The sequence below is a fragment of the Meles meles genome, chromosome 16 (genome assembly GCF_922984935.1).
Source record: "Meles meles chromosome 16, mMelMel3.1 paternal haplotype, whole genome shotgun sequence".
In the NCBI taxonomy this organism is placed as follows: domain Eukaryota; kingdom Metazoa; phylum Chordata; class Mammalia; order Carnivora; family Mustelidae; genus Meles; species Meles meles.
In genome coordinates this window covers 33703572-33724830 of record NC_060081.1, presented here as the reverse complement: position 1 = coordinate 33724830, position 21259 = coordinate 33703572, and the positions used below count along the sequence as shown (strand labels likewise).

General features: G+C 49.9%; 1 protein-coding gene across 3 annotated transcripts in view; it reads left to right on the top strand.

Moving 5' to 3' along the window:
* SYNDIG1 (synapse differentiation inducing 1) overlaps positions 1 to 3545 on the top strand; it is a 191311-nt gene extending 187766 nt beyond the window's left edge. For all 3 annotated transcript variants that reach the window (XM_045980286.1, XM_045980284.1, XM_045980285.1), the window contains exon 4: positions 2292 to 3545. In XM_045980286.1, the coding sequence (XP_045836242.1) occupies positions 2292 to 2450 (159 nt within the window). In that variant the 3' untranslated portion in view covers positions 2451 to 3545. The remainder of the gene's footprint in view (positions 1 to 2291) is intronic.
* Positions 3546 to 21259: the final 17714 nt, after the last annotated feature.

Below are 21259 nucleotides of genomic sequence, written 5' to 3'. Positions count from 1 at the left end.
TTGTCAATGAGGCTCTCTTTGTTTACTGCTTTTGATGCATCTCAGCTGATAACATCTTCAACACAACACTCTTTCCGTTGGAACAGTTGCCCTATAACCAAACAGATCGCAAATGGAGTTCTCCCAGCTTGGGCTATGAGAGTCGACTGTGGAGCCTAATTCCCCAGCAGACACTCCTTGCTCCTGGGGATGAGAGCGCTGGCACTGTGAACTCAGAACCCAGCAGAGGGGAGCTCTGTGGAGTTGTGCCAGAGCTTGGGTCAAGCCTGCCCCATGCCACTACTCTCCTTGTAGAGGCCACCAGGATGCACCTGCGCCCGAACCACCTGGAAGAGTTTGAAGGGAGCTGATCTCGCACAGCCCACTCACCTGGTCATTCCTCAAGTGTTCAGCGAGTTCTGACCATTCCTGCAGGCTCCAGGCAGACCTCATGGACACGGCAGACATGGACCTGCCTCTGGAGCTTATGGATGAGCCGGGAAGGCAACTACTAATATAGTTACTGAAACATGTGAGCTCTGATGAGATAGGCAGTTGGGACCAAGGCGCTCCAGGTGGGGCCCGTGTTGAGGGTGAGGGAGTGCCCAGCGTGCCCTGCCTTTCTCTCTAAACATCTGTGTCCTCTCCTGGGGACTCGGGGTGATGCTCATGAGAGAGAGCAGCAAAGCCCCATTCTAATGCAGGGTGGCCGCCTGCCGAAGGAAGGGCAGTTCCAGTGTGATGTTATGGGATGCCGGAGTGTTTGAGAGTACTGCTTTAGATAAAATGAAATGCAGCTAAGGCTTAATTAATTAATTAGTGTTGTCCTAGGAGGTTTCCCATTCTGCATTCCCTTAGCTCTGCTTCATCAAGAACTGTCAGCAGTGAGCTCCCAAGCTCCCTTCCAAGCCAGAAAATGAGGGGAGGAGGGCAAAAACTGAGCTCCACGATCCAGCAGGGAGGGGAAGAGAGGCCACCAAGCAGACCAGGGTCCCTCCTCAGCCCAACACAGAGCTCCATATCTCATCAATCAGGGTCAGGACTGTGGAGGGTGGAAATTCATTTCACAAGTTACCTCTGAGTCTCACCCATTGTGGTCCGTGGCAGATGCAGCAGCATATTTTAGTTTGAGTAAATGACACACCGACTCCCCTACCAGCCTACACAATGCAGAAATACCCCTGATGACACGCAGAGATGGGAGCCAGTGAAAATCTGGCTTTCTGGAGGTGAGCCAGAGAATGAGCTAGGCCCTCTACTTGGGGAATAGGCTCTGCCTGTACCCTGACCACAAAGAATCCACAGCCAGACACTCCTCAGCATTACTTGCCCCTCCCAAGGGTCATGGTGCCATGGTAGCCTCCACCCCCATCAGCCAAATTCACCATTTTCCTCAGTAGGTCCCTGAGGATAGTTCCAGCTGAAGCACATGATGGTCCCCACACTCTTGTGTCATCCTTCTAGTCTCACGTGTAGAGGGGGACAGCAAAGGAAGGAATTGAGGATGGGTACATAGGGTCTGCTACTAAATACCCAACCAGATACAACATCCAAAATCTCCATGTTCCCACCCACCCATGACCCCAAGAAACATGAATATCATCAAAGCAACACCTCGCTAGGCAACTGAGTGAACAGAAATACGGGTATTGTCTTATATCAAATATTTTATCGATGGATGAATTCGACCAACACCAGCTATGGTGAGGAAGGATAATAGTCAGAAACGCATGATTCCATGGCTACCAGCTGAAGACCAAAGTGTTAAGTATCCAGCAATCAGTTTAATGATCTTATGTCATAGTTTCCTCTCTGAGAAATGAGAACCATCATTTCTTTCCCCACACCCTACTAGTTTTTAAAGATTAAATCAGGTAAATGTGAACATATTTTTTAATATTCAGGGTTATTCAAATGAAAGAAAAGTCAGCCCTCTATAGAAATGAGGGTGCTGGGGGTGTCATATATCTTCTCTCCCTCACATCCTGGTGCCGAAGGCCCCAGGCCCCACACTGGTGGTGGAGTGCTGCCAGCCATGGACATTCCTGGGGGTTCTTTTCTTTCTTTTTTTTTTTAAGCTTTGACTGCCTTGCAGTCTGGGAGAGCGATACCTCCCCCATTTCTTCCTTACCAGTTATGGAATGCCTCCACCATGCTGGAGCATGCCCAGTTACCTGTTAGTGAGTTCTCCCTGTCTGCTGTCACTAAGTTCAAGGTTGGAAGGGCGCCAAAGGTGAGCACTACACTCACATCGTTTGCTCCGACTTGCTCATCCTGATTTCCTTTTCTCCTCCCTCCTTTCTCTCCAACAGACGAACAAAGCCGTGGCCAAGGGGGACTTCCACCAGGCCAGCACCAGCTCCCGACGGGCCCTGTTCCTGGCTGTGCTGTCCATCACGATCGGAACTGGCATCTACGTGGGCGTGGCTGTGGCCCTCATCGCCTACCTCTCCAAGAACAACCACCTATGAGCTTCATCCAGGCGCACAGGGGAAGAACCAGGGCCAGTCGTATGCAGATGCAAAGAAGACAGGGCTGGCAAGGGGTGGACGTTCAGGTAGACACACCTGTGCGATGCTGTACACTCTAAGTTATTGCCAAATGGCTCCATAAAGCCCTGGGATTTTTCTACCCATGGATTTCTTTTGTTTTACCCTTGAATTTCATTTTCACAGCACTGTGTAGAGCACGAGGCAGATGGGCACGGCTGACCCTTCCAAAGGGAAGTTCCAGAGATCCTGACCCGCAAGGCCGTCTTGGATGGATTCTGGTGGATTCATGACAGTGTAGTTCTCTCTGCAGCCTGCCAGTGCCTGGAATGCCATAGCATTAGCAATACACAAACAGTACAAATGTGTTTATTTTTTATGGAATATGGTGCAATAGGCAGAGGACAGGGGACACGCCACTTCTGTCTGTGACCCTGCTTCACTCCACCGGCATCCCCCATCCACGAACCTCCCTTGCAGGAAGAGAATGGGGCTGGCAGGAAGAGAAGCAAAACTTCCGGCAGGACTCCCAGCTATCACTGGACTTCAGATGGGTCCAGCCCTGAGAATGCAAAGCCAGAATAGCATGGGGTCTGTCCCCAGGCCCACTGGACACTCCCTCCATGCTGCCCCAGCCTAGGAACATCCAGCCTCTTTTGGAACGTGTCCAAACTCAGCAGCCACCACGCAGCAATATTCAGTCTTGGGGCCTCATTGATCTAGGGTGGGGGGCAGGCCGCCGACCCTCCAGAGACCCTTCCTTGAAGGACCAAGGTTTGATCCGGGAACTGTAGGCAAAGGAGCTGTGGACACCGTCTCAGCGCAAAGATGCCTGTGTTGACACTCGCCCTGGTGATAAGCAGTGACACCAGTGAGCTTTAAAAAGAAATGAACCTTCCCTGTCGACTAAATGAGTAGCTATTTTCTTGTCATTTTTTTAAGTGCAACTACTGCTTCATGCTGCTTAAGTTATCAGACGAATGCTGAGAAATAAGTAATCAGACATTTTAATACCATTTCACTGCTGTTTTACGAGTGTTCATTATTTAACAAAAAAATTATCTTTTAGCTTTCTTGCTTAAGACTTTTTTTTTTCCTGATGAATTTCCAGTCTTGGGTTTCACTTCTACTTTTCACTTGTCTTAAATAACCACAGAGCAACCTGAAACTCAGCTGGTGGAAGAGTAGGAGGGTCTCCTAAGACACGGGTCACAATACCCCTGGCTGCTTACATTAATATCCTTATCATAATGATAATATTAGGGGACACAGAAGCCATCTCTCTAGGACAGTGATTCCATCCACGGCACTTAAACACTCCCTGCTACCTGGATCCCAGCTCCAGAAATCCTGATGTCCCTGACGAGGGCCACTGCCTGGTCATTCCCATATACAGCACAAGTCAGGAGCCACTGTCCTAGAAAAAAAGAGTTTCATCGTGTTTCATCTCCCTCACCTGCCCCCTTGCCCTTGACCTTAAATGCTTAATATTCTAAAAGTGTTTAGCACTGCCTTTCTGGGATAAATCCAAGCTCCATCTAGCAGTTCTCCCTAGTGGATGCTCCAGAAATATGATCTAAGGCCCTAACCCGAAGAAGAATATATGGAGGAAATCCAAAGCTCCCTGTAAGAGTCAGGGTAACTTGGTGATGGAGTGCATGGATTGGGGTCAAGCCAGCTGTGTCATCCATATAGGTGCACATCTCTGAACCTCATCTCTAGGACAGGATAACAAATGTCCACTTCTGAGGACTACTGGTGACTTCATGTGCTGGTAATGGGGTGCCTGTGGTTGCTCTCAGTCTTCTGGATAACCCATCCCACAACTTGTGTCCTCCCATCTTCTCAGCCCAATATCTCAGGGTGTGTTCATCATGACCAAACTTGTGTAAAATGACCCATTTGTATTTGTCTTAAATTGGTCCATTTTAAGTTCAAGAGGTGCCCAAAGTTCCATATCTTTGGGTTTGGTTAAGAAGTAGAATCCACTCCTTATGTCCTCCCTACCATCTCTACCACCATCGTCATGCCAGCCCCTTGGTGCCCACATACTCTGTCTCCTGCTAGACCACCTTCCCATCTTCTCGCAGCCCCCTGTCTTTCCACATGGAAATGCTTCATGCTAAAAAGGACTTGGGCCTCCTTGTACTTCCTCAAGTTCTGCCACGTCTTTCTTTCTCAAGAACCAGCACAAGACCGTATGGTGCAGGTGGCCCTATGTGTTTTAGGGTGTTAGGGTGAAGGCCAAGCCAGTCAGAGGACAACTTAAAGAAGCATATGTGCCCTTGCAGCTTACAAGACAGGTGGACCCCGTGTGGCCCATTTCTACAACTGGCGTGGCCTTGGTGTTGGAGGAAGTGGTCGAATGCCATCCTCAGCGGAGCTATTACTGACCGATGCTTAGCACGGCAATCTTAAATGCTTAATATTCTAAAAGTGTGTCGTGTGTCGGGCACATCTGCCTTTCTAGACTCACATTTCTCAAGTCGGTGCAGCCACCAGAGATGGGGCACTGACCTCTGCAGGCCCTGCACCCGGCACTAGACCCACATCAGCTCACGTCATTCCAAGAACCCTGGCAGGCAGGCAACAGAACTGAGGTTCAGAGAAGGTAGCTCAGCCAGCACATGGCAGCTGTAGAGCAAGGATGAGATTCCCCAACCTGGTGCCACCCTGCCCACACAACAGGTAGAACCTGCCGCCTCACCCCTGACCACAGACAAAGCTCCCCATTCCACAGCCACTCATTTCAATCTTGCAAGAACTCCTGAATACAAGCATTTTATATGTAATTTCCCCCAAGAATCACATGCCCGGGAAACAGCAAAGTCAAGATGTAACCCCAACCATCACATCCTAAGCCCACTCAGTTCTCTCTTAAAAACCATGCAGCCTTGACCGTGGCTCTACAAAGTAAGAAAAATCTGGGCACAGATCACATTGTTTGTGGGTCAAGACTCTTGGGAACATAAAAGCAGCTTTGGTTTGTGTTTCAGAACATATCTCTGCCGGAGGGTGGTGGGAACGAGGAGGGGGGTTGGGGTGACTTCCCTGGAAAAGGTCACTTTGGCACACATGGTTAGCATGGGTTTTCTTCCTCCACATATCTCCCTCACTCATCCTTAGAGATGTGCCCCTCAAGCTCCTCTCTGCCCCTGCTTCACTAGGCACCCCTGGATTCATCAGGTGTCCCTGCTTCACCTGGTGTCCCTGCCTGAGCCAAGAATCCAGCTTTCCCCAGGGAACTACAGTGACTCCCATGGAGGACACAGTGAGAGAGGCTGCATCCATCTGTCACTGAGCCTTCAGCGGCTGCCCAAAATGTCACAGTCAGTCCTCACAGCTAGAGCTAGGAAACAGGACTGGTCTCTCCAAAAGCTGGGACAGGGCATTCCTAACACGCAGCCAGTCACCATGTACCTCTCGAGATGTTAGAGGAACTCTCATTCAGAGCAGCTCCTGGGTTTACAACGCACCAGCCTGACTGTTTGCCAACAGCTGCTATCGCTCTAGGAAATGATGCCAAATGTTACAGCAGCTGAGTCACGGCCAGCACTGCCTTTCAGAGCCCATGGCCTGACTGTCAGGGCCTTGCCTTTGAAGTTGTACAGTGTCTCTTAGAAGCCCTGGTGAACTGGCTTGAGCAATAGCTCTTATGAGGACAATTTTATGCACCTCGAAGCTCACCTGTATTTGTTGCCATAGGTGCTAACATCTGGTGACCCAATTTGGCAATAAAGTGTTAGAATTCATGCCCTGAGCTGGGGCCACCCTCTCAGAAAGTACAGCTGTACCATCTCTTATCTAGAGGCCACGTTCTCACCTATTCCTGCCTTTGAGGTTGGGAGCCTCAGATAAAGTCCTAAGTGGAAAGACATTTCTGATGTCTTTGTGATGTCCCCACTGCTATGACCTCTTGAAAGCCCTTCCCTGGTCTTCAGGATGAGCTGCACTGCCCAAAGGGTGGTGGCCTCACTCCCCTGAGGTTCTCATCCAAAGATTCTGTTCAACCTAGCAAAGCAACAGTGGACGCCAAACCCACAGATGCTTGGGGCCTACAGACGGCTGGCTTCCTGCCAGACAAGCATGTAAAACGAGTAAGGAATTTGTCGTCTTGCTGAGCCCCATTCACCAGCTCTTGTTGGTCTTGCTGAGCCCCTTGCAGAGCAAGGGGTCAGAGCTCCACATGGATGAGGAGGGAAGGGACGGGCGTTGCCGGCCCTGCACTTAGGGTGCAGCAGGCTTCCGCTGGCCAGTGGCTGCCCCTTGCTGCAGGAATGACAGATGGACAACGGCCTGCTGCAGCCTCTAAACAAGCTCCAGGGGAATGAGAAGAGCAAGTGAAGCAGCCCGACACAGCAGGGCATGGTGACCACGGGGAGTGGAACGCCATACAGGTCTCTGTCCTAGAGAGTGCATCTTAGGGCAGGCCCTTGGGGCTCAAAAGATGTGCGAAAATCCACCAGGCGGAAAAGGCAGTTTGGTTGGCTCGGGAAGCATCACTGAGGTGACAGAAGAGAATGCCGGCACCTCCAGGGAGAGCACCAGGCTGGAGACATTCCCAGGGCTTTCCAAACCCAGACAGTGCTGAGGCACAAGGCGTTGTCGGACACACTGTCTCAGCTTTTCTGCCTCCATTGAGCTTGGAAACAGCGTTGTGACTGCTCTGGCCTGTGCGCTGTGGTGCTCACTGCTGCTTCACCCGGCCCTGCCAGGCAGCCGTCACTATGGCAGATCCAGGCTCCGGAGAGCGAGATGATGGCCGTCACTGCCCTCTGTCACCCAGATGCCCTTTCCTCCAGCACACAGTGAGCGCAGGGCTGTGCCACCCAGGCCAATGAGGCAGGTTCACCTGTCTCGGTTCACCACCCGGCCATGTGTCTGACTGACCAGCAGAAACTGATGGAAAGCAAGTCATTCTGCAAGGGGCTGGTCAAGGTCCAGGGCATATGTCCACTGCATCCCGATGGCTTTAGGGGGCAGTACCTGGTTTTTCACTGAAATCGGGTCATTTGGGGCCAATTTAAAAGGTGGGTAGGTAGGTAAGTAGCTAGTAGATAGATGATTGATTGATAGATGACAGTTAAATGTCACTACATCTTCGAGAGTGGGAGGACTCAGGACATCACAGGGCCACACCACATATAGTTGTCCATTCTCTGGGGCCTTTTGACTATGACACCTCATGTCATCTAATCCAGCTCATGACTCAGCTGGAAAGCAAACAGGGTTTTGGGTCTGTTGTCTGTCTACACCAGAGAATCCATATTTAGATTCAAGCTGTTTTATTAAGCTAATCCAGATGTATAGCTGAGACAACAGAGGGAACAATTAGCATTCTTCTCAGTCAACTAATGTCTCCATTCCCTGCATATGGACCCAGCACATTTTCTTAAGTAGGCATTTTCCTATTGACTTGGTACATAATGTATTCCCAGTAAACAGGAAGAGAGCCTAGATTAGACGAGAGCTGGTAAAGAGCTGCACAGCCTCCCAATGGGGCACCTTGACGTAGGACTTTCCTTTACTCCCTCAAGAGGTCCTTGTACTACTGGAAGAAAGAGATGATCATTGTCAAGCAACAGTGCCTGATTTAGAAACAAAAATCAGGTCCCTCCAGTATCCCTCACCCTTCGTTTCTGTCCTTGATGGAATGAAGTGTAGAGGCCCCAGATGACTCTCCCCTCATTATCATCCCCACAGAGATCTAGCTGTTCAAGTAACCCAAACCAATCTCCATCCCGCGTCTTGTGCATTCTCAGGTAATAGGTCTTTTTAAAATAACAAGGACCTTAAATTAGAAGAGGGCGTAGTCATCACTGCACATCTGTTCACGCTGGGCACAGCCGAAGGCTAAGGCCTAGATTTCCAAAGAATAAGAATGCCACCTACCTACAGAATAATAATCTGGTGACTGAAGAACTGATCTGGGTGTCCTCTTTAGTTAAGAGTCCAAGGATAAAGGAACAGTGACCAGAGGATAACAGGGAGTTACAGAGAGCAGGATATCTGTCAGTCACCAGGCTCTAGGGTTGTAATTTCTGTCCATGCCAGGGTCTAGGTGCTACACACTACTGTGACCCCCGTATCCTGGCAGGAAGACCAAGGCTTAGAAAGGGAAAGAATTTGTCCCAGGTCATACAAATAACAAGAATCTGAATTACTCTACTGTTCTACCTGAATCCAAGGTTCACAATCTTAATGCCCCAACACATGCCTTACGATTGAATCCAGTATGTTTGCCACTGGTGCTCGGGAGAAACAGAGGGTGGCCTTTCTAGTTTTCCAACACTATCAAGGGTCAGATGTGAAGTCCCAGGACCAAGGAAGTCCAGCATGTTCTCTGCACTGCGCCGGACTGTTTCTGGTCCCTTACCCTTCCTTGGACAGAATCGATATTATTTTATTTTGAGCCTAGGAAAATCAAGTCCATGTTCCCACATCTCTGGAAGATGGTGGTGGCCCTAGGGAAGGAGGAAGGCTGTGCCCTTAGGGCCAGCACATGGTCAGTGGGGAGTAGACATCATCATGTCCCCCTTCCCTCTTGAATCTCACCTCAACCCTTCCAGGTGGTCGCAGTTTCTTCATTCCCACTTTACAGATGAGAAAACTGAGGGTCTGAGGACCAGGACCTTGCCTGTATGACAGAGCAGGTCCATAGTTGGCCAGAGTTCAGACGAGAGGCCCTGTCTCCTAGACGGCGACACCTCTGCTTATGCATCAGTCAGAGAAGAAAGCCTGCGCACCTCCCAGGGGTCCTTCCCAGGCCTGGAGGGGAGATAAGGATGCACAGAAGCATGGATGTGCTAGAGGGACAAGACATCACTGGGGACGCACATGCCAGGCTGCAATCCTACATCTGGGAGAGTGAGAGCATTCCCTGAAGAGTCACATCTGCATCGCTGTCTTCAGGCCACAGAGACAAAGCACTGGACAGAAACAACAGACACATTCCTCACAGATCTGGAGGCCAGAGTCCAAAATCAAGGAGCCAGCAGGGCTGCTTCTCCTGGGCCCTCTCTTCTTGCCTTACAGACGTCCACCTTCCCTGTGTCTCCTCATGCTCCTCCTTCAGGGAAGCAGGCTCCCATCTGAACAGAGACCCTGAGAATCCAGGACCCTGAGATCATGACCTGAGCCGAAGGCAGAGGCTTTAACCCACTGAGCCACCCAGGTGCCCCCTTATCTCCCCTTATTATAAGGACACCAGTCCTGTTGGATCAAGGCACACCCCAAAGACCTCATTTTATCTTATTAACCTCTCTGAAGTCCTTATCTCCACATTTAGTCACACTCTGCAGTACTGGGGGCCAGGCCTTCAACACAAGGACTTGGTGGGGGGGAGTGGAAAGTTAAGCCCTACAGCACCCAAGCCCAGGCATCTTCCATCCCTGTGACTGCTGCCCCTCGGGCACAGACACGGCCCATAGTCATCCCGAACTCTTTGCCACTCCTCCCCTCCACCCTACCTCAGCCCCAGCCACGTCGTCTTTGCTGTCCATCTGTGCCTGCAGGTCTCAACCAATCTGTGTGTGGTGGGCTCAAGCCACCCACATGTTCAGGATCCCAATCCCACTGTTCCCACAACAAGAAAACTAGCTTGTACTTGTGCGGGTTCCTGATGTGGCTATGTCACTGAGCCAGGTCCCCGGAATCCTTCAGACAGAGGGTACACCTGAAGAAGGCAGGGTTGACTAGTGACACAATGACGAAGCTCCCCAGGCTGGGGCTGTACGGTCTCACTTGGCCTGCCTTCCATCCAGCCGCAGCTGAGCCCTCTCAGACTGGGGCTCCCAGGCAAACTCAGACAGCCCAGCCTGGAGCTCTTCTCCACTCAGTTTGGAGCCCCTTGGGAGCCACATTCCTTGGGTCAGGGGGAAATGGTGGGGCCCACCAGGACACCGATGAGAGAAGCCTGGACACAGGGCCACCCCCAGGTGAGGCAGAGAAGGGAACTGGAAAGGACAGCCACCTGCAGGTCCCTGAGAAATGCCCCAAAATCCTTGGCAGGTCAAACTTCAGTTTGGCTCCTAAGGATAGGAGCTAAGACCCCCCCAGCTGCTCTTACATAGCCCTGTGTCTGACACAGATGTTCTGCTGCTGAAACCCTGACTACCCTCTCTAAGGAATGGGGCCAGCTGGCAGCCTGTGGCATTAACTGTGGTCACACAATTCCCAGGACAGCCCTGGCCAAGGGCTGAGCCAGGTGGTGGCACAGAGCCTGGCTGTTTCCGCCCAGCACTCGTGTCCCTGTGGGGCACTTAACTTGGCCACAGGTGCACGATGGCTGCCCGGTCCAGCCTCCTTCATTATTCACAAACACTCACTCTCCAGGAAACGTCTTTACCCCCCAAACTTAGAACTGCTTCCTGGAGAACCCAGCCAACAATGGTCTCTGCTGGTGAGTTCTGGGAAAAAAGAACACAGATTTTAGGAAGCTGAAGACCAAAGAAATGAAAAGTTAGGCCCAGAATTCATGAGCCATTAGAGACTAACCACAGGTGCCTCTGTCTTCCCACCATCAGGCCCACGATACACAAGGCCATCTGTGAAGTGCCTTCATGTCCCTCACTTTGCCCACACACAGGCCAGCCTCCCCTCTTCTGATGGATGAGACTCGGCCCCCATGGAGACGGCTCCAGGACTCATGGCTGCGGGGTGCACTTCCTTCCCCTGGGCTCCTGCCCCCAGCTGCTGGCAGTGTCCAGCTCTCAGACTCACTCTGATTGAGACCGGTTGGACAGGTTTGGAAAATGCACTCGGACTGCACAGCACAGTGCGAGCTTCTGTCTCTCTAGTGCAAAAGACAGTGGGCCTGTGTTTGCAGAAGGTCACAGTTAGCAGGGCCAAAGAGAAGGGGTAGCTAATGTTCAGCATAAACGTTACCTGAACCACAGTTGACAGAGCCATGGCACTTTATACAGTTTTTCATTCTGTGGTTCCTTTGCAGTTAAACTTCCTCAATTTTCATGTGCTTATCAGTGCAAAAGAAATCCCCTTCTGAACTAAAACCCAGCTCCGTTTTTCTGAGAGCAGAGCTGCATTAGAGTGGTGGATCCGGGAAAACTCCCCTCACTTCTAAGTTGTGTGTCAAAGAGAAAATAAATATGCTTTGCAACTTAAAAGTTAGAAAAGCAAATTTGATTCCATGAAAAATGAGCCAGACCAGATCCTCCAGCCACAGTGGAGCCACAGAGCCTGAAGGATGGATCTGGAGGAATGTGCCACAACAAAGAAGCCGTGAGCAGGTGGACTGCCTTGGGCTCTGCTTCCTACGCCTCCTCAGCAGCTCCAGCATCCCGACAGCATCCTCAGCATCCTCCTCAAGCAACTTCAGGCATAAGGAGCCCACCTCTTTGTCCTGGACCCTGCCCACCCCACACCTGCAAGTTGGGGCTCTCCCTTAGCAACCAATAGGGGCCCTCCAGACCCAAACTTCCAGTAGAGCTCTCGTGTTGCAGCTCAGACTTGGAAAGACAAGGTTTTTGCACCAGCCTGAATAGCACTCTGGGTACCACTGCCCTGGATTGTTCAAGGTGGCCTCAGAGCATCTCAGTGTCACCCTATAGCTCCCTCCCCCGGAAGTAAACAGCAGCTGGGAGGTGGCTGATGGTGGTCCAGGCACACCGGCCTCTGCAACAGCTGAAGCATCTTCCTGTCCCATCCAGTGCTCATGAACAACTCTGCCCATCATTTAGGGCCAGCCAAGGCCCGCCTTCTCCAGAAAGCCTTCTCTGACCACAACCCCAGCACACAGGGGCTGCTGCTTGATGTGAACTCTGGAACATATAACATTAGCCCCTAGAACTCATTCCCAGATGATCGATACGCATGACTAACGATGTATACATTCATCCAAAATACTTATTTCAGGGCTCGGTGCTGATCTGAGCACACAGGATTTGGTGATCAGCAAGAGAAAGAGCCACCGTTTGCAGGAGACAGACAGTGGACCTATAAACGAACAGCTGGTAAAGTAACTGCAGAGCTTGGGAAAGTCATGAAGAAACAGAGGCAGGTGATAGAATGGGCATGGAGGGGGCAAGGCAGAGGTGGTCAGGGATGTCAGGGATGGTGAATCTAAGGGGGTGACACTGAGATGCCCCAAGTCAAGCTCAGGTGTCACCGCACACACAAAGTCCTGGGATAGCGAGAGGCTTAGAGCCTCATGAATGGCTGGCATGCTCCAACCTCATGTGTCATCAGTGATGGGTGTCACACAAATGTGCCTGAAGCCAGCTCAGGTTCACTCAAAGCCTCTGCCCCAGGCTGGTGTCCTTCCCTTCCTAACAAAGGCATGGACATAACTCGTTGTCCGCGCCCCTCTTTCTGTAACCATCAGCAAAGGATGTGGGAGGCTTGTGGAGAAGAGCTAGGATGGCCGGAATGAGAGGTGAATTCAGGTTGTCATGTCACAGGGCACTGTTATCTGGAGATAACCACTGTTGTAGATGACAAAGATGTTATATTTGGTTATTACAGAATGCCTCTTGAAATAGTTTCTCAAAGAACATAAAGGGAAAACCTCATGTAGTTAAAGTTACCCTGGACATTTTGTAATGTAAAACGTAGAGATCCAGTAAACTAAGAGTGTAATGTAAAAGGTTTACATTGTTTTAGCAGGTATCACAAGTTGGGGCTCATAGCCCTGCATAGCAACCCTCTGGCACCCCGTGCACAACATGGCCCACCTCATCTCACCGTAGGGAGGGGTCCCCGTTCATCAAGGGGGTCATCTCAGTGTCTCACTGTGGGTAACAGTGCAGCACGTGCAGGAATGTTACAACGCGCCAGCCCTTCCTGGCGGCCATTACCCTTGACATGGAGACAGTACATGGGGTTTTCTGAGGGTCCTTAGTCAGTCTTCTGTCAGGCTACCTGTTGTTTCTTTGATTCTTCCTTCAGAATATTGAAGGAATCATCACCTCACACACTGACCATCCCCTCAGAAACCTCTTTCTCCCCCTCGTCAGTGGCTGGAAAACCTTAAAACCACTTGTATTCTTTGCCTGGGTTGGCTTTAAATGCATTGATTTTTTTTTTTTCAGGCTTGATTGCATTTGTGGCCTCTGGATAAATGCTCATTGATTGAGACAACTATTTAAGGAGTGTCCCTCACTCTGCCCTGCCTCCGGAGCTCTCTTTTCCTTTGCATCCGTGGAGTGCAGGTCAATTAAATACCTTGATGATGGAGCTCTGCTGTAATGTCTGGAATGATGTGGAAAGAAGGCTTCCCTTAAATGTTTGTTGAATTCAATTAAACTGAATTTGTGATTTTATGCATAGCCCATCCTCTCCAGGTGAGTAATGTCCAAACCAAAATGAGAGGCCCATCTTGAAGTGAGTAAGATATGGAAGCTGGAGAATGAAGATTGTATGTCTCAGTAATGAAAGATCAAAGGAAATGTCCCTGGATCATCAATTACAGGGACTTTCTCAATGGTCCTTTCCGTTATCCAAGTCCTGACAGTTAGCCTCCAGGGCCAGCATCCTCTCGTCAGAATCCTGGAGGATGAGTTGGGATCACCCCATGCTCTGGCATTACTTTAGGGTCCTGTCTTCAGCCCTGGTTTCTCAGAGTTTGAATTCTGGTCTTCGTTGATTACAAATAAAATTAATTCATTCTAAGATCACTAGGAAGGGACTTCCATTTCAGGCTCCCCAAGCCAGCCCTTCAGCAACCTGAGTGGCTCACTGGCAGAAGCAGGACATGTGAAAGGGATCCTGACCAGCTGAGAAACTCAGAGAACAAGGGTTATCATGAGGGCGAGTGCAGAGGCATTTCTCTTTCTTTTCTGCACACATTGGAGAGAGGGCATTTACTATAATTATGGAGAAAGGTGGGCGAGATAGGACTATAACACAGTGTGGGCCACGGTGTGTGGACTCTGCCTGTCACCACGACCCTATCCCATACATAAGCTCGCAGAAACAGGTGATGAGGTTGCCCGATGCCTGGATACCCCTCCTTAGTGTGCAGGGCACATCTTTCCCCGCCCTGCTCATATCCTCCACGGGCTAATTTTGCAGGGTCCTCTCCAAGTGTTGATTGAGCTTGAACAATGAGAACAAAGGGTTAGTGGCTTTGACCTCCTCTGGATTTTCTGTTGACAAACCCCTGCAGCCAGCTCACTGAGCCACCAATTTGCTCCTTAACTTTTCTCAAGTTTGAGGTTAATAATTTTTTGCTCAGTAAGTGACTTAAAAGTGAATATTTCCCAATGGCCCAGAAGTAAACAGCCTCTAATTCCCTCCCTCACGGGCACACTCGCAAGATAACAGATTATGCAAGTGGCATATCATAGTTCTACTTAAAAGCCTTCTACACTTCCTGCAGAATGGCATCCATCTCCTCAGCCTGAGGGGCAAGTCCATCCCACCTGAGGTTTAGCCACCATGTGGCCTGTCCTCTCCAGGACATACCCTGACCTCAGAAACACCAAGCAGAAATGGGGCCTGAAACAGAAGCCATCCCACAGGAAAAACAAAAAGATCCACAGAGGCTGGGGACACATGGCCCCAGAGGTTGTCCTCCAAAGGACCTCAGTTGCTAGCACTAACCAGAACCATCCTGAACTTTCGTCAGTCTGTGTTCATGGATAGATATCCTGAGGAAAGCCATAGGTGAGCAAAAAGCTGGGGATATCACTGTGCACAGGAAGCAAACATAGAAAACATGTAGGATGGTCTCTCTAGACCTTGTGAATGGCTGCATCTATGGTCCCACCTACAAATACTGGCAATCTGGTAACTCAGAGCTCATCAGTGATCCTTAGGTATGTACCTCAGCCCTTCTGTTCTGAGATGTGCGAGAAAGTAGAATTAAGAGGTGCGTAGAGCCTGACTTTCCTCCCCATACAGCATGCATCTGGGAGCCTCCTCTGGGGTGAGAGTGGGAATAAGGAATTGAAATCCTAACTTTGGCCCCTAGGAGGCTCCTCTCATTGTACTTTCCCCTGTCCCTGCCCTTGGACATGCTGATCCCTGGGTGTGGCATGCCCAGTCCTACCCAGGTCCCCCACCATCCTTTGACCTCACCCCCAGCCCACACAGGGACATGTCACAGATGGGCACACCCCTAGAGGTCCAGGTAAGTGTGGACACTTACCATGCCTTGCCTTCAGGCTGCCTGCAGACTCAGAACTTCTCTCTCCTTCCTCCATGCTTGGACACATGCAGACCTTCATCCATTCATTTATTCAACAGCATTTACTGCAGACTCTTGGCCATTAACCCTGGAGAGACTCTGGGGCCCTGAAAACAAGGGAACATCAACTGAGCAAATCTCAGCATGGCAGTAAGGAAAAAAATGCAAGTCACAGAAGATACACATTGTGATCCATTTAGATCTGGTTCAAAGAGGAAAAAACTGAACCATAATGAAGGATGCCTCGGGGATAAAACTATAATGAAAAGCTGGGGCATGGAAATCACACAATTCATGGTAGTGATTATTCCCTGGTGGGGGGAGGGGTGGTCAGCAGAGGGAGACAGTGCCAGTCCTCTTCTCAGGCTGGCTGGGGCTCCATGGGCGAGGGTTCTTCAGCTTCCACATTATACATATTGCTTGGACATATGATATGGTTCATGGTTTAAAAAAAGAAAGAAAACAAAAGGTCAAAGATCTAGTTTGTGCCAGACACACTGCTGGGTTTGAGGCATAAAGAGTTAAGAAGACAACGCCCCTCTGCTCAAGGGCTCCCTGGCTCCACGCCTATGAACTTCAGGGAGACAGAGCTATTCTGCTTACAGGCTTCAGGTTGGCAGGACGTGCTGGGGTCCTAGTGGGCATGTTCTCGAACACCTCTGAGCCTTGACTGCATCATGAAGGTGGGGGGCCCATCGTCTCCCACGGAACCGCCATGAGGAGTAGATGAGTTGAGGCAGGTAACAGGCCCAGTGTGGCACAGCCTGGGAGGAGAGAAGCCGGCACCAGGCTTGGGCTGTTGTCATTAAGATTACTAACTCCGCCCAGCATCATGGTTGTTGACATGACTATAACTTTCTCGCTCTTTTTTTTTTCTTTTTTTAACATTGTAATTTTTATTTTTTTACTAACATATAATGTATTATTTGTTTCAGGGGTACTTTTTTGAGAACAGAGGTCTTATTTCATGCACTAGTTTCTTTCCCTTTTCATTGATCATTTGAGAAAGTGATGTATATATTTGAATCTGACTGAACTGAATCCTCTCGCAAAATGCCCTTGTGAAGGAAGCAGGTGGGAGCATTTGTTTGTAAGTGGGGAAACTGAGACTCAGAGAGGTCAAATGGAAGCCCCTCTCAGCAGACAAGGCAGTTCCTCTTATGATAAAGGAACATGCAGAAACAGAAAGGCTACTATTCAAAGAGAGTGGATTTTCTCTGCCTCTGAGAATTCAACCACAAACTTAAAAAGAAAATGGTTCAAAGCGTTGAGGGAAAGAAGTACAGCGTTGCTGGACATCATGAAAGCCCACCTGCCAGCATCATCAGAAGCCTCAGTTTCCTAAAAGGAGAACTGGAGACTCTAGCTTCACTTCAAAAATACTTTGCTTAAAAATTAAGAAGAAAAGTCTCCTTGGAGGTGATTTGCTTTGTGACATTGCTATAACAAACTTCTTCTTTCAGTCTTTGAGAAATAGAAAAATATACTCACTGCAACTAAAGCAAAAATGAGCAAACTTCAAGATACCTGTTCCCAAAGGCAGGTATCTGTTTGACTTTCTAGGGCAGGGAGGGCACAGGGAAGGAGCCAGATAGATGGAGGTCCTTGAGTCCAGGTCCCAGGGGGCATTCATCTGATGTGCGGCTGTCATCAAAGGGTTGACCTCTCTGTGCCTGGGACATTTCGACTGCAAAAATAATGTTCATCATGAGGATGATGGTATGGGGGCGATGTGGGCAATGAGAAATGGCATCTTTCTCTTACACATGAATGTTGATGAGATAAAACAGGAAAACCAAGCCATATCTAAAGCACTTTTCATTTCCTGATAACAAGACTTCTCAAGGCCTGACTTTCTTACCTCTGTTTCTACTCTTCGATTTCCATAAAAGTCCCTTGCATGCTGGACTTGCTTCAGTTCCCTGACCAGCACTGGGATCACTGCAGGCCTCGGAGCTGATGGTTGAGGCCATCAGACACGGCGCTCTGCTGGCTGTAGTGTAATTTAATTCAGACGCCACCTCAATGGCCAGACTCATATTTTCTTCTGAAGCTGAGTACAGGAAAATAAATGTACTATATGTATAGCAAATAATGGATTAAATATACCCTTGATTACTGAGTTGCAGTTGGATATTAAAATTGAGTTAAGAGGGGCGCCTGCATGGCTCAGGGGGTTAAAGCCTCTGCCTTCAGCTCAGGTCATGGTCCCAGGGTCCTGGGATCAAGCCCCGCATCAGGCTCTCTGCTCAACAGGGAGCCTGCTTCTCCCTCTCTCTCTGCCTGCCTCTCTGCCTACTTGTGATCTTTCTCTCTGTCAAATAAATAAATAAAATCTTTATTTTCTTTTTATCGAGTTAAGAACACATTGATTCTTGGCAAGTGCTTTCATTCATTCATTCACTCTTGTATCATCTCATTCAACAGACACTTCATTGAGCCCCTGCCATGTCCCAGGCACTGTGCTAGGTGCATTCTTCCAGAGAGGAAAGAGGAGAAACGGTCAGTCTTATGTGTATGAGTGAGTGTGTGTGGCATGATCACATACGAATTATATAATACATATTAAATGAAGCAAACATGAATGACTAGGCAAACAAGATTGTTGCCCTAAGAAACGGGCTTGGATGTTCTGTGGAAAACAGAAGCATTCCAGCCTTCCAGAGCAGTCCCCAAGACAAACATGGGTCAACCGACTGCAGTGGGGCTCCATGGGTGCCCAAAGGAGGGTGATGGGACGAGCTGGGAGTGGTCATAGACCAGAAGAAGGGAACAGTCCATCAGTAACCACCAGCAGTCCTTCAAATTCAGCCTTAACCATTAACCCCTTATCCTCCCCCAAATTTCCTAGAGCTGGAAACAGGGTCCTACGGAACCCACATTAATTTGATTCTGCACATCAGAGGCAGTGGCTCCTGTGTGTGCTAAACATGTGGTGTGGACCATTGTGGTGGGGCTGGGGCATACATGTAGTGAACGGGTGGTTCTGACCCAGTCTCGGCTGAGAGAAGTGATAGGGGCCATGGGAGGAGAACAGGTGAGTACTCAGGTGAGTACTCAAGGCCGAGGGGCATTCTGGGGGGAAGCATGGGACATAGCTTCACAGAGGAGAGGAGAACAGAATCAGAAATGACTACTGGGGATAGATGGGAGTGATAAAGTTGCCAGAAAGGGAGAAACATGGGGGAAATGCAGGGATGAAGTGGGAGACATGGTGTGGTGGGGGAGGAGAGATAGAAGGCCTGGAGCCCCAATAACGACTGTGAGCTGGACCCCAAGAAAGTGAGGGCCGAGTGTGGTACAATGGCAAGGACTGGCAAGGGCAGGGTGGTTCCCGGGAACAGGAAGGATTCTGGAAGGGGAGAGCCATCTGACAAGCAGGTAGCTGCTCCCTGTCTGCCCAGGGTCTGAATTGGGAAAATGCTGTATGGGCTTCACCTTTGCAGACTCGCCTTCATGGCCTCACAGGGACATTTCATGGAAGCCCTGAAGGGTTCAGGGAAGGAGGTGCATTGGTCCAGCCTCTGGAGCAATCAGCTTCATCACCTACCTCCAACATCCTGCTCTCAGGTGCTTTCTACCTATTCCAGATGGGCCACCCAGGGAGATCCATTTGCCAATCTTGAATTATTTAGGCACCAGAAAGTAACCAAATGGACTTATATTAACAATGGTGATTCAGACTTTTGGTCATACAAGGGATAGAGGCTGAACAGGTGGGCTGTCCTGTCTCCCTAAGTGGACAGGTGCCCTGAGGCTATAGGTTGTCATAATCCAGAAACAGGACACCCAAATCCTACTCTACTACTTCTCGCTGTATAATCTGGGGCAGCTCTCTGAGTTTTGTGTCCCCCCATGGATGGAGAGGTGTCCCGAGTTCCCTCCTAGCAGGCTGTGAAGAAAGGAGGAGGCTGAAGGAAAAGAGCTGAGAGCAGCGGGTCTGCATCGGGCTTCTGAGAGCTGCCTTCCGTCCTCCTACTCCTCTTCTTCTTCTTTTTTTTAAATTGTGTTATGTTAGTCCCCATACAGTACATCATTAGTTTTTGATGGAGTGTTCCATGATTCATTGTTTTGTGTATGACACCCAGTGCTCCATGCAATACGCTCCTTCCTTAATACTCGTCACTGAGCTGACACATCCCCCAATCACTCTCCCCTCTAAAACCCTCAGTTTGTTTCCCAGAGTCCACAGTCTCTCCTGGTTCATCTCCCCCTCCTGATCCAACCCCCCTCATCTTTCCCTTCCTTCTCCTAATGTCCTCCGTGCTACATCCTCCCACTCCTCTTCCTCCTCTTCACTCACAACTATGCCGAGAAGTGCTCCTCAGATGTCCTCCCTCCTCCTCCTCAGTGCCCAGCAGACTGAATGGAGCCTTCCTTGTGGACAGGTGCAGCCAGGTGACCCCAGATTTCCTGACAAAGGGATGTGGGCGAGGGAGGTGAGCCTTTCTCCAGTCCAGGATTTAAGAAGTGGCTGTGCCTTCTCCATGCTCCTTCCCCTTTTGCAGCTGAATCCAGAGAGGGATGATGAGGCCGTAGAGAATGGAGGACATGGAGGACAGATCCCTGGGAGGAACCTCCAGAAACATGTGAGCCATTTGCCAAACAGGAAGTCACCACTGTGAACTTTTCGATGAATAAGCAATAAACTTCTGTCTTTGAGACGTTGGATATTTGTGGGTCTTTTTGCTATGCGAGCCAGCATATCCTGAGACAGACTCAAATTATCTGCAGAACTTCTTACAAGGAGAGTGGCATCAGGGAGATCTGTGTGTGTGAACAAAGCAAGGGGATTCAGAAGAGTAGACAGGGCTGTGGTCCTATTATCTGGTCAAGTCTAAGACAGCACATGCCTCAGGCAAGAGAAGAAGCCCCATCCCAGCTTGGCCCAGCCCAGGGTTCACAGCCCTTCCTGAAAACTGGCAGGTTCAGCCCAGATCATAGAGGGAGGCCAGTAAGCCAAAGTTCCCTGCTCTGAAGACCTAACTTCCCAGAATAAATGTCTGACCATGTGGAGTCCATAATCGTGTAATGTGAATGTAATGTGAATGTGAATGTAATGTAAAGGGTCTAACAGCCCTACTTAGCCTGGTGAAGAAAAAAATCTGAAAAAGCGGCAGGAGAAAGCTCTAATTAGGAGGCCGGAACAGCAGGGCCAGCGGCATTCATTACCGGGGCCCCAGGCCCCCCTGCTGGGGCCGCTCCTGACAGCTGCAGGCTGCTCGCTGGTCCCCCCACGTGCTCCCCACCACACCCACAGCTGGCACAGGACTGGCCACACATCTGGCCTGGCTCCTCCCTGGGTACTGGCCCAGACCAGAAAGACTCACTGTCTTTGGAAGGAGACACGACAACCTTCTGGACAGAATGCACTTCTAAATCGGGGGGTTCTGGTTGGGGTGTTTCACCAATTGGAACATGTTCCAGGTTGTGCTTGAACTCAGACGTATCTAAGCATGGACTGTGGTAAAATCTTCTCCCTCCTTTCGCTGCCTTCCTGCGTCAGTGTCAAGGCCCTCGGTGACACACTGTGGGTAAGAGGTGGGGGACGTGGGTGGCTAAGCATCCCTGCTATGGACACTTCTTAATACTGGGCCACAGACAGGAAACAGCACCCCCTGGCTCCACCTTTACTCTCAAGCAT